Source organism: Salmo salar, chromosome ssa20, assembly GCF_905237065.1.
Source record: "Salmo salar chromosome ssa20, Ssal_v3.1, whole genome shotgun sequence".
Taxonomy (NCBI): Eukaryota; Metazoa; Chordata; class Actinopteri; order Salmoniformes; family Salmonidae; genus Salmo; species Salmo salar.
The window spans coordinates 15,396,781-15,409,014 of record NC_059461.1 but is presented as its reverse complement, the minus strand read 5'-3'; the positions used below and the strand labels follow the sequence as shown (position 1 = coordinate 15,409,014).

At 43.6% G+C, this 12,234-nt stretch overlaps 1 protein-coding gene, 1 long non-coding RNA gene and 1 pseudogene across 6 annotated transcripts in view; 2 read left to right on the top strand and 1 right to left on the bottom strand.

The window, feature by feature from the left end:
• The first annotated feature begins 5,224 nt into the window (after positions 1-5,224).
• On the top strand, positions 5,225-6,449 carry LOC106580266 (uncharacterized). The gene is made up of 2 exons (XR_001322851.2): positions 5,225-5,931; positions 6,029-6,449. It is a non-coding gene; the product is annotated as an uncharacterized lncRNA (long non-coding RNA).
• A 1,548-nt stretch (positions 6,450-7,997) lies between these two features.
• Positions 7,998-9,224, top strand: LOC106580232 (beta-1,3-galactosyl-O-glycosyl-glycoprotein beta-1,6-N-acetylglucosaminyltransferase-like; annotated as a pseudogene).
• Positions 9,225-9,700: 476 nt separating this feature from the next.
• Positions 9,701-12,234, bottom strand: part of LOC106580083 (protein prune homolog 2) — a 50,811-nt gene continuing 48,277 nt past the window's right edge. For 3 of the 5 annotated variants that reach the window (XM_014160704.2, XM_045702984.1, XM_045702985.1), the window contains 2 exons: positions 11,473-11,514; positions 9,701-10,115 (listed from right to left, as the gene is read on the bottom strand). In XM_014160704.2, the coding sequence (XP_014016179.2) occupies positions 10,085-10,115; positions 11,473-11,514 (73 nt within the window). In that variant the 3' untranslated portion in view covers positions 9,701-10,084. Of the gene's footprint in view, positions 10,116-11,321; positions 11,410-11,472; positions 11,515-12,234 lie in introns of all 5 variants that reach the window. The other 2 variants (XM_014160706.2, XM_014160707.2) reach the window with 2 other exon arrangements.

Below are 12,234 nucleotides of genomic sequence, written 5' to 3'. Positions count from 1 at the left end.
CATAGCACTTGCACTGGAGAGCTGCGTGTTACCACAGCCAAAATTAGCGTTTTGGTCCTACTTTAAGGTTAGGGTTGTACATAAGGTTAGCAGTGTGGTTAGGTTTAAAATCACAATTTAAGAAGATCAATTGTAGATATAGGCGGGATTTATGACTTTGTGGCTGTGGTAACTAGTGACGACCTGTGCTTAGTAGCTAACTGACCTCGTACCCACCCCACGGCTCTCATCCAATGACTGCTCTCATCCATTACGTAGCCTCCGCCGCTTTATCTCTATGCAGCGCCACAAGTGCTTGGTCTCAAAGGTCGACAATGTTATTGAGACACAGTATGACGAAGGCGTATAATACATCAGAATGTAAGTTAAAATGATTTTATGTCCAGGATTTCTCCTACTTGGAGATGACTCTGTTACCTTCAGTTTACTAAAAAATACGTATTCAGGACAGTAGGATTACCAATCTCACGTCCATTTTCTACATCAATTATTCACTGAGTAATAAACTACCAGGTCCTACACAAATATGCCACTAGATGACGCTGTAAAACGAATGAATGCGTCTAATCCTCTATGAGTGAAATTGCGTTGACCAGGGGTAGGCAACCCAGTTCCTGGAGAGCTGCAGGGTATGTCGGATTTTTCTTCAACCGACCTGGAAGACCAGGTGTGTTGAATTTAGTCAATCACTGAACTGATCAATTAGCTCAGGTGGTCAGTTCAATGATTGACTAAACTCAACACACCTGGTCTTGGTCCATTAAAGCAAAATCCTGCATACTCTGTGGCTCTCCAGGAACAGGGTTGCCTATCCCTGGCATAGGCCTATTTCTATTTACAAACAGCATCTATACACTGAGTGTACAAAACATTATGAACACCTGCTCTTTCCATGACAGACTGACCAGGGCCCTGTTTCCGAACGTGGGTTTAGTGAAAACTCAAGTCAATTGACTCAGAGTTGAAGGAAACTCTGGGTTTTCGGTTTCACAAAGCCAGTTCAGCTTAACTCTGAATCGGTTACTATGGCAACATACTCCATGTTGTTAACCTGCTCCCTGGCAGGTTTTCAACTAACCCTAAGTTTCTCCTCTTTAGCTGAAGCCTGAAGGAGGTGTCAGACATGGCGTGTCCTTTTCTTGAAGAGCCAGTTGACATAGAAGCACAAATACTCTGCAGAAATCTCTGTCAGGAGAGGATGATCAGACCTCGCTTGAATGTTTTATCATCCCCTGATGATTATCTGTTTGAGCTATCCCCATTGAGACCGTGTCTGTGCCTCGATCTAGGTTGGGCAAAATTAAAGATGGCGGTGTTCGCTTTAGCAATCTCACTAGTATAAAGACCTCCTCCATTCCTGCCATTATTGAAAGAGATTGTGATACCTCACATCTCAAAATTGGGTTACTTAATGTTAGATCCATCCCTTCCAAGGCAGTTATAGTCAATGAACTAATCACTGATCATAATCTTAATGTGATTGGCCTGACTGAAACATGGCTTAAGCCTGATGAATTTACTGTGTTAAATGAGGCCTCACCCCCTGGTTACACTAGTGACCATACCCCCCGTGCATCCGGCAAAGGCGGAGGTGTTGCTAACATTTATGATAGCAAATTTCAATTTACAAAAAAACAAAAACAATGACGTATTCGTCTTTTGAGTTTCTAGTCACGAAATCTACGCAGCCTACTCAATCACTTTTTATAGCTACTGTTTACAGGCCTCCTGGGCCATATGCAGTGTTCCTCACTGAGTTCCCTGAATTCCTATCGGATCTTGTAGTCATAGCAGATAATATTCACATTTTTGGTGACTTTAACATTCACATGGAAAAGTCCACAGACCCACTCCAAAAGGCTTTCGGAGCCATCATCGACTCAGTGGGTTTTGTCCAACATGTCTCTGGACCTACTCACTGCCACAGTCATACTCTGGACCTAGTTTTGTCCCATGGAATAAATGTTGTGGATCTTAATGTTTTTCCTCATAATCCTGGATTATCGTACCACCATTTTATTGCATTTGCAATTGCAACAAATAATCTGCTCAGACCCCAACCAAGGACCATTAAAAGTCGTGCTATAAATTCTCAGACAACCCAAAGATTCCTTGATGCCCTTCCAGACTCCCTCTGCCTACCCAAGGACGTCAGAGGACAAAAATCAGTTAACCACCTAACCGAGGAACTCAATTTAACCTTGCGCAATACCCTAGATGCAGTTGCACCCCTAAAAACATCTGTCATAAGAAACTAGCTCCCTGGTATACAGAAAATACACGAGCTCTGAAGCAAGCTTCCAGAAAATTGGAACGGAAATGGCGCCACACCAAACTGGAATTCTTCCGACTAGCTTGGAAAGACAGTACCGTGCAGTATCGAAGAGCCCTCACTGCTGCTCGATCATCCTATTTTTCCAACTTAATTGAGGAAAATAAGAACAATCCAAAATTTCTTTTTGATACGGTCGCAAAGCTAACTAAAAAGCAGCATTCGCAAATGGAGGATGGCTTTCACTTCAGCAGTAATAAATGTATGAACTTCTTTGAGGAAAAGATCATGATCATTAGAAAGCAAATTACGGACTCCTCTTTAAATCTGCGTATTCCTCCAAAGCTCCATTGTCCTGAGACTGCACAACTCTGCCAGGACCTAGGATCAAGGGAGATACTAAAGTGTTTTAGTACTATATCTCTTGACACAATGATGAAAATAATCATGGCCTCTAAACCCTCAAGCTGCATACTGGACCCTATTCCAACTAAACTACTGAAAGAGCTGCTTCCTGTGCTTGGCCCTCCTATGTTGAACATAATAAACGGCTCTCTATCCACCGGATGTGTACCAAGCTCACTAAAAGTGGCAGTAATAAAGCCTCTCTTGAAAAAGCCGAATCTTGACCCAGAAATTATAAAAAACTATCGGCCTATATCGAATCTTCCATTCCTCTCAAAAATGTTTGAAAAAGCTGTTGCGCAGCAACTCACTGCCTTCCTGAAGACAAACGATGTATACGAAACGCTTCAGTCTGGTTTTAGACCCCATCATAGCACTGAGACTGCACTTGTGAAGGTGGTAAATGACCTTTTAATGACGTCAGACCGAGGCTCTGCATCTGTCCTCGTGCTCCTAGATCTTAGTGCTGCTTTTGATACCATCGATCACCACATTCTTTTGGAGAGATTGGAAACCCAAATTGGTCTAAATGAACAAGTTCTGGCCTGGTTTAGATCTTATCTGTCGGAAAGATATCAGTTTGTCTCTGTGAATGGTTTGTCCTCTGACAAATCAATTGTACATTTCGGTGTTCCTCAAGGTTCCGTTTTAGGACCACTATTATTTTCACTATATATTTTACCTCTTGGGGATGTCATTCGAAAACATAATGTTAAATTTCACTGCTATGCGGACGACACACAGCTGTACATTTCAATGAAACATGGTGAAGCCCCAAAATTGCCCTCGCTAGAAGCCTGTGTTTCAGACATAAAGAAGTGGATGGCTGCAAACTTTCTACTTTTAAACTCGGACAAAACAGAGATGCTTGTTCTAGGTCCAAGAAACAAAGATCTTCTGTTGAATCTGACAATTAATCTGGATGGTTGTACAGTAGTCTCAAATAAAACTGTGAAGGACCTCGGCGTTACTCTGGACCCTGATCTCTCTTTTGAAGAACATATCAAGACTGTTTCAAGGACAGCTTTTTTCCATCTACGTAACATTGCAAAAATCAGAAACTTTCTGTCCAAAAATGATGCAGAAAAATTAATCCATGCTTTTGTTACTTCTAGGCTGGACTACTGCAATGCTCTACTTTCCGGCTACCCGGATAAAGCACTAAACAAACTTCAGTTAGTGCTAAATACGGCTGCTAGAATCCTGACTATAACCAAAAAATGTGATCATATTACTCCAGTGCTAGCCTCCCTACACTGGCTTCCTGTTAAGGCAAGGGCTGATTTCAAGGTTTTACTGCTAACCTACAAAGCATTACATGGGCTTGCTCCTACCTATCTTTCCGATTTGGTCCTGCCATACATACCTACACGTACGCTACGGTCACAAGATGCAGGCCTCCTAATTGTCCCTAGAATTTCTATGCAAACGGCTGGAGGTAGGGCTTTCTCCTATAGAGCTCCATTTTTATGGAATGGTCTGCCTACCCATGTGAGAGACGCAGACTCAGTCTCAACCTTTAAGTCTTTACTGAAGACTTATCTCTTCAGTAGGTCCTATGATTAAGTATAGTCTGGCCCAGGAGTGTGAAGGTGAACGGAAAGGCTGGAGCAACGAACCGCCCTTGCTGTCTCTGCCTTGCCGGTTCCCCTCTCTCCACTGGGATTCTCTGCCTCTAACCCTATTACAGGGGCTGAGTCACTGGCTTACTGGTGTTCTTCCATGCCGTCCATGGGAGGGGTGCGTCACTTGAGTGGGTTGAGTCACTGATGTGGTCTTCCTGTCTGGGTTGGCGCCCCCCCCTGGGTTGTGCCGTGGCGGAGATCTTTGTGGGCTATACTCGGCCTTGTCTTAGGACGGTAAGTTGGTGGTTGGAGACATCCGTCTAGTGGTGTGGGGGCTGTGCTTTGGCAAAGTGGGTGGGGTTATATCCTGCCTGTTTGGCCCTGTCCGGGAGTATCATCGGATGGGGCCACAGTGTCTTCTGATCCCTCCTGTCTCAGCCTCCAGTATTTATGCTGCAGTAGTTTGTGTCGGGGGGCTAGGGTCAGTCTGTTACATCTGGAGTATTTCTCTTGTCTTATCCGGTGTCCTGTGTGAATTTAAATATTCTCTCTCTAATTCTCTGTTTCTTTCTCTCGGAGGACCTGAGCCCTAGGACCATGCCTCAGGACTACCTGGCATGATGACTCCTTGCTGTCCCCAGTCCACCTGGCCGTGCTGCTGCTCCAGTTTCAACTGTTCTGCCTGCGGCTATGGAACCCTGACCTGTTCACCAGACGTGCTTTTTGCACCCTCGACAACTACTATGATTATTATTATTTGACCATGCTGGTCATTTATGAACATTTTAACATCTTGACCATGTTCTGTTATAATATCCACCCGGCACAGCCAGAAGAGGACTGGCCACCCCTCATAGCCTGGTTCCTCTCTAGGTTTCTTCCTAGGTTTTTGGCCTTTCTAGGGAGTTTTTCCTAGGGAGTTTTTCCTAGCCACCGTGCTTCTTTCACATGCATTGCTTGCTGTTTGGGGTTTTAGGCTGGGTTTCTGTACAGCACTTTGAGATATCAGCTGATGTACGAAGGGCTATATAAATACATTTGATTTGATTTGTTTTTCTGCACAATCGATCATTCATCTGAACAATATTCTCAGCCCTCGTCATTCACATGACACATCGTGGACATGCTCCCAGTTCGGAACAAATTCTTTGTGTTGCACTTTGTTTTTTTGCCAACAGAAGTTTTCTATATAACATCGGTGACACTGAGCACATTTCCAAGGCAACAGTCTGTCGGGCTGTCAGAAATGTGACTCTTGCGCTGAAACGTTCACTGTACACTTTTGGGGTGTCCCCAAGTCACAGACCCAAAGAAGAATTCCACATAACTGCAGTTATCAGTCAAAGCAACAATTAATTTAGTATGAAGCTTCGAGACTTGAAGTACTAATCAGTTAATTTGATATATTTTGGGGTTGCCAGGTGTGATTGGCTCATAGATGGCACTCCTATTCCTATCACAGCTCCTTCAGTAAATGGAGGAGATGTTAATAGGAAGTCTTTCCACAGCATTAATGGGCAGGTAGAACTAAATAGTAGCCTTTAGCATTCCAAATGAAAAATACCTAACAAGACAGTTACTGCAGCTAATTCCTGTTCTGCACTGTGAAGATCATATGTGATGCAGCCCACATCATCAGCAACGTGGAAGCGAAGTGGCCTGGGTCTGTGCATGACTCGCACATTTTTCGTGAGTGTACACCGAGCGCTAGGTTCCTATATTAATCAATATTTTGTTTCATCCTATTGCAACTGAAAATTGAAACTGTATCCTTGTATTATCATAGGAGAGTTCGATGGTTACCTGCTCGGTGACATAGGGTACCCTGCCAGCCCTATTTGCTGACCCCTTACCCTGATCCCGGCCCGCAGCAACGTTATAACTTGGCTCACTGCAGGACACGAGCCAGGGTAGAGATGACCATCGGGATGCTCAGGGCCTGGTTCCAGTGCCTTCATAAGCTCAGGGTCACCCCAGAACGAGCATGTGACATTATTACATGTGACATTATTGTGGCATGTGTGATTCTCCACAACATTGGCACAATTGGAGCAGAACAATGTCCTACTCAACCAGTGAATGATCCTGACCACCCTGCTGATGCACGAGATGGAAGAGACACAATATGCTACCATTTCTGATTGACCCATCACCTCCCCAGTGTCAAAGACAATATGCCTTTCTTTATATAAAGTACAAATGCAGTAGTTAATATTTTTTATGTTGTTCAAACATGTAAAATCATCCACCTTTGGGCACCTCACCCACCTTTTAACTGATGTTCCAGCAGTTGTATTTCTATTTTTATCTTTAGCATCTGCAGCCTTGTGGTCAATTTCTAAATTACATTTTTCAATTTGTTTCTCTCAGTACACCTTGTACAGCTTTTTCACAGGGAGATATAGGAACACAAATGACATTGAATTTCACAGTGCCAGGTCTACTTAGTGTCATTGTAAGTCATGGGCCAATGCTGAACATCTTAGGTAAGTTGTGCTGTGGAAGTGGATGGACCCTCTTCCTCATTGTAATTTCCAGCATTGCTCTGTCAGAGAAAAAGAAGGTGCAAGTTTTATTATGGTACAACACTATCATCAACTGTTTGATGTTATTTAAGGTGTAAACCTCAATAGGCCTCTATGCATCTTCCCTTTCTGTGGCAGCTGACAAGGTGTCTTCATCCTCCTGTAATGAAAATCAACAATTTTGGCGTTCTACTCTAACCCATTATAAAAAAAATGTGTGGAGTATTAAGAGTACTTACAACTGCATGGAGGTCTGTTATGGCAGAAGACTCTACCAGACAGATTACACCATCAGTAACTGGTAGAAGATGATTAGACAGTTAAATTATAACTTTACCCAGAAAAGTGCCCCACCTAATTTGAATTTTGTTTTTACAACAGTGTGAAGGCCACATCACAATTTCTGAAATATATAACTTTGAGTCACCTTAAAATAGATTGTGACGTCTGAAGGACAACTAAGAATCTGAAAAAGTAACAGTCAACTATAAAGAATTGTATCGATACAAGAAAATCAGTGTGCCAAGTTGTGTCTAAGATAGTTGGATGGGTGGGTGGGCATCACTGAGGTAACACTGGCAAAAGGATAAATTTACATAATTTATTTCCTTGAAATTTGAGGAAAACTATTTTGGGGTACATTCATTTCAATGTATTTAAATATTCATGTTTGGACAAACAATTACCATAATTTGTTCAAATTTGACACCCATCCCCATTTAGCAACAGTTACAAAAGCCTTTGAAGCAGACCTAAACTAATTCATGCACTATTGTTGAAATGAGTAAAAATGCTATGCAAATTGTCATTCTAACATGCCATTGCTGGTATGACCCTATTTGACATCTCAACCGCCTGGTAGAGCTAATTTGTGTACATCTTCATGACTACAAATGTAAACTGGGAAGTGCTCAAGTGTTCTTTCTCTATTTTTCCATAGTTCTTTGGCACTCAGCAGGACTGGAATTATAAACTTAAGCAGAATAGTGGCATGCCACATTTACAGCTTAAACCACAATGACATCCCAGAATATCAACTTGGAGAACTGATGTCGTTAGACACTCACACTGAATAAAGACATGTTAACTAAGGTAACTTCACTAGATATCCGCCTGCAATAGTGATATTAAAAACCACCCGGTAAAAATCATCATTACATTGCCCCTTCTTAGATGGCATTGACGAGACTGAGGAGATGGAGGAGACTCTTAAAGTTGCTGCTCAGTGCGATGCTGGTATCCATTGGGATCTGGATGCTTACCCAGCTCGGTTCTGTTCAGGTGAGCCTGTACGACTATGGCTAGAGCTGGCTGCAGTACTCAGATGCAGAACCACCTTCCGCAGGACGACAGTGACTGCAGCGCCATTCTGCAAGGAGACATGATGGACATCGATCATGCCAAGGTCCTGTCAATTACACACAGCTTCCTCAACAGCACGCAGTTCCCGGACAAACACGACTGTACTTGGAGCTGACCAGGGACTGTCAGAGGTTCAGGTCCACACGCAAGTACCTGGAGATCCCCCTAAATCTTGAGGAGGAGCACTTCCCCTTGGCCTTCTCGCTGGTCGTCCACCACAAGGTGAACTTCGAGAGACTGCTCGCCCCCCAAAACATGTACTGCGTCCACGTGGACGTGAAGGCCAAAGTGTCCGTTCTTGCTTCTGTCATAGCTATCACGTCCTGCTTTGACAAAGTTTATTTTGGCCAGCCATCCGTTAAGTGTGGTGTACCCAAGCTGGAGCTGAGTCCAGGCTGACATCCATTGTACTGGTGATCTGTACAGGGATAGCCCGCACTGGAAGTATTTAATCAACCTCTGTGGCCAGGACTTCCCCATCAAGACCAACCAGGAGATGGTGCGCAGCCTGCAGGCACTGGCTGGGGGAAACACCATGGAGTCAGAGTCCATGGCCAGAGGTAAGAAGGGCCGCTGGAAGACGTTGCAGCAGGTTGTTGATGGCAAAATTCAAGGAACAGAGCAGGACAAAGCCCCCCACCCTTCAGTGTACCCATCTGGTCAAGTGAGGTGTACACGCTGGTGAATAGGGGCTTTGTGCATGCTGTGCTGAGGACAGCAAGGTGCTGGCTCTGATCCATTGGGCTAATGACACCTTGAATCCTGATGAGTTCCTGTGGGCTTCCCAGCGTGCCCGGCACCATGCACCCCAGGCCCACATTCGACATGACGGACATGTACGCCATCGCCAGGCTGGTGAAGTTGCTGTGGTATGAGAGGGAAGAGTACGCCAGCTCTGCAGTGTATCTGCGTGCCATGGTACTTATGTTAGAGGGGTGTGTATACAGGGCTGGAGACCTGCAGTGGATGCTGCGGCAGCACCACCTCTTTGCCAACAAGTTTGACACAGACATGGACCCCATTGCTATCAGATGTCTGGAGGAGCATCTTAGACTGGCAGAAATACACAAAATAAAATAATTTGTATCCTCTGAAATGTGATACAAAGTTAGAATGAGATAAAGAAGGATAGGACAGTGCTGTCATGAATCTCAAGTCATCAGGAAGTACAATACATCTGCATTGGGAACCAAATCAAATTCTTTATGGCGCCATCTCTATTTTATCCTTCTTAATGTCATCCTAGATATAGGTTTTCTTTTGGATAAATAACGCAGGAAGTTCTATCAACATTTCCTGGTGATTTCCTGTCTTACCTTCATATTCTGATTGTGGTTTTACTTTCATTATTAAATAAACAATGTGATTTGTAAATAGGGAGTTGGTATTGATTGTTTTCTTAAATATATATTTCATTGGTAGATGATAGTTAATAAACTTGCTGCTTGGCGTCACCCTGAGAGAGTTTGTCAAATTAACAGTGTATCGTTGCTGCAGCAAAATCATTTTGAAAAATAAATGTTTTTGGCCCCCAACTGTATGTCATTAGAAATAACTTACTGATTGACAGATTGACAGGTGTTAAACAATTTATTACATTTCGAAAGCATGTTTCTTCAAATGAAATCCAATTTCTTTCAAAAACTCTCAATCCCCATTACTTCCCAGAATATATGTCAGTTCCCCTTTAAATACTCATGCTTACTCGCTGCCAAAAGTGACAGTTTATGCGTTATATGTTGTGTTGAACACTGCCTGCGAAGAAATCATAACTTAGGGACCTCCTGGGTTCTTGCTTCTGTGCCTCTTTCTTGTGGGGACAGACTAATAAGGAATCATACATGGTAGAATAGCCCGTCTTCACCACAGGTGTGTGTAGGCAGGACAATGTGGTCTACTCTAAACCGCAGGCTCATATGGCAAGGGCCAAACGGATAGCAGGCACCAGGGAACGATCAAACACCAGAGTTCACTCTCTTATCCACTCTGTGAGAAAGAGAGAGGTGGGGAGGGGGGAGAGAGCATCTTCATTAGACTAGGCGGTAGGTAGCCTAGCGGTTAACAGTACTGTGCCAGTAACCGAGAGGTTGCTGGCTTGAATCCCTGAGCCGACTAAGGTTAAACATCTGCTGATGTGCCCTTGAGCAAGGCACTTTACCATAATTGCTCCTGTAAGTCACTCTGGATTAGAGCGTCTGGTAAATGACAAGAGTATGGGCATAGTGTTTTGTGAAAGTGTGAGAATGTTACTCTATGAAGCGAGATTTAGAAACGTCGAGAGGGATATGTCGTCTTTGGTTACAAGAGGGAGCATCAAGGGGATCCGTGTGAGGGAGTCAGAGACTATGCCTTCAAGGAATTCCTCACATGCAAATGATTTAGCATTGTAGCTTGTTCCTTGTTCCAGTTGAGCCTTCAGTGTTAGATAACATTGACATTAGGGCTCTAGTCTCGTCAGCTGGCTGAGGGGATACTACATTCGTGCTCTAACCTTAGATGGAAAAAGGCTTAGACCTAAATACATTTACTGTTAATGTATGATACATACAACAGAAAACCAACCAATGACACACAAACCACATCACACACACACTATGCACTCTTAGTCGCTTCCTCCTGTCTGGATCAAGGTCAAAGGTTAAGGGTTAGTAAAGGGTGAGAAACACACCAAGGGGTACTGTCAGCACGCATGCAGCTAGTTCAGTTCATCCTGGGCTATAAAGGGTTAAGAGGGTTAGGAAGGGATCGGAGAATGCTAAAAAGATACAGTTGTGCCCGCTGAAAAGTTTTAGGACACCTGTGCCGGGATGAAGGAGAGTTCCTTGTGGCAGCAAGTACAATAGCATGTTTGTCGAGTAAGTTTGATAAAAGTTGCATTAAATGAATTCATCTTAAAACATTGTTGAGTATTTATTGAATTCACATTGGGATATTAAAACATAACATGTTCCCACACTTAGAAAACACGGCCGGTGCAGTTACCCACGCTTTGCGACAACACTGTGCTACGACCTAACTTTTCAACGCACCGAACTGTAGGCAGGGGTCTACGGTCAGTTGGGGTGGATTATGGGTGAAGGAGTCCCGAAGAGGTCAAACAAGTTGATCATCCAATAGAGAAAAAAAATAATCCCTCATGCAGCGATCAGAAACAACCAATCACAGGACAGGACAGACAGGACACATTCTTACATATCACACAGACAGTGGGTGAGGTCATCAGATTAAATCAGCCTGGGCGTAGGTGGGAGGGGTGTTAGTGCCAGGAAGTAGGGCCAGTCTGAAAATACAGGGGGGGGGGGGAAGGGAACTCAACCAACACAGGCAGACCTTTTGAGTTTACCTCATACATGCAAATGTCTCTATACCCCTCTCCTCTTCGTACCTTAGACGGGAGTAGAGAGAGGCAGGAGGGGTACAGTTAGTGAGTGGACACAACACAGAGGATTCATCCTCCCTCCCAACCAATCACAATGGCTCTGTTTCCCTCAACTCAGTACAGGAACATCCCCAGGGTTATTATGTCTCAGCTCTATTCTGTCTTTCACATGTCTCCAATGACACAGTGTCCAGGTTACAGAGGATTCGCAGCAGGTCTCCTTTGACTCTCTACACATCAATGAGAAATCATCCAAAGGCCTTTGTAGTCTACACATGCATTCTTGTTGCTCTCAGCCAATCATTTCCTTCCATCCGTCTGACTATTTTTAATTAAGCTTAATTTAACCATTTGAGTGTAAAAGGATACTTTGGGGTTTTATCTACTTCCTCAGAGTCAGATGTGTCCAGTATGAAGGAAGTTAGAGGTAGCTTTGCGAGCCAGTGCTAACTAGCGTTAGCACAATGACTGGAGGTCTATGGTATATACTAGCATGCTAATGTTAGCAACTTCCTTCAAACTGGACACAGAAGCATAAAAATGGTATCCACCAGTCCATCTGACTCTGGGGAATTAGATAAAGGGCTTCATTGCCAAATACTGAAATATTCCTTTAAGGACAAATTCTTAGTTACAATGACAGCATGGCAAGTTGATCTAGAACAGGGATAAGCAAATTGGAAGATGATGTCATGCTGGATTTAGTCATTTTCCTTTCAAATCAGC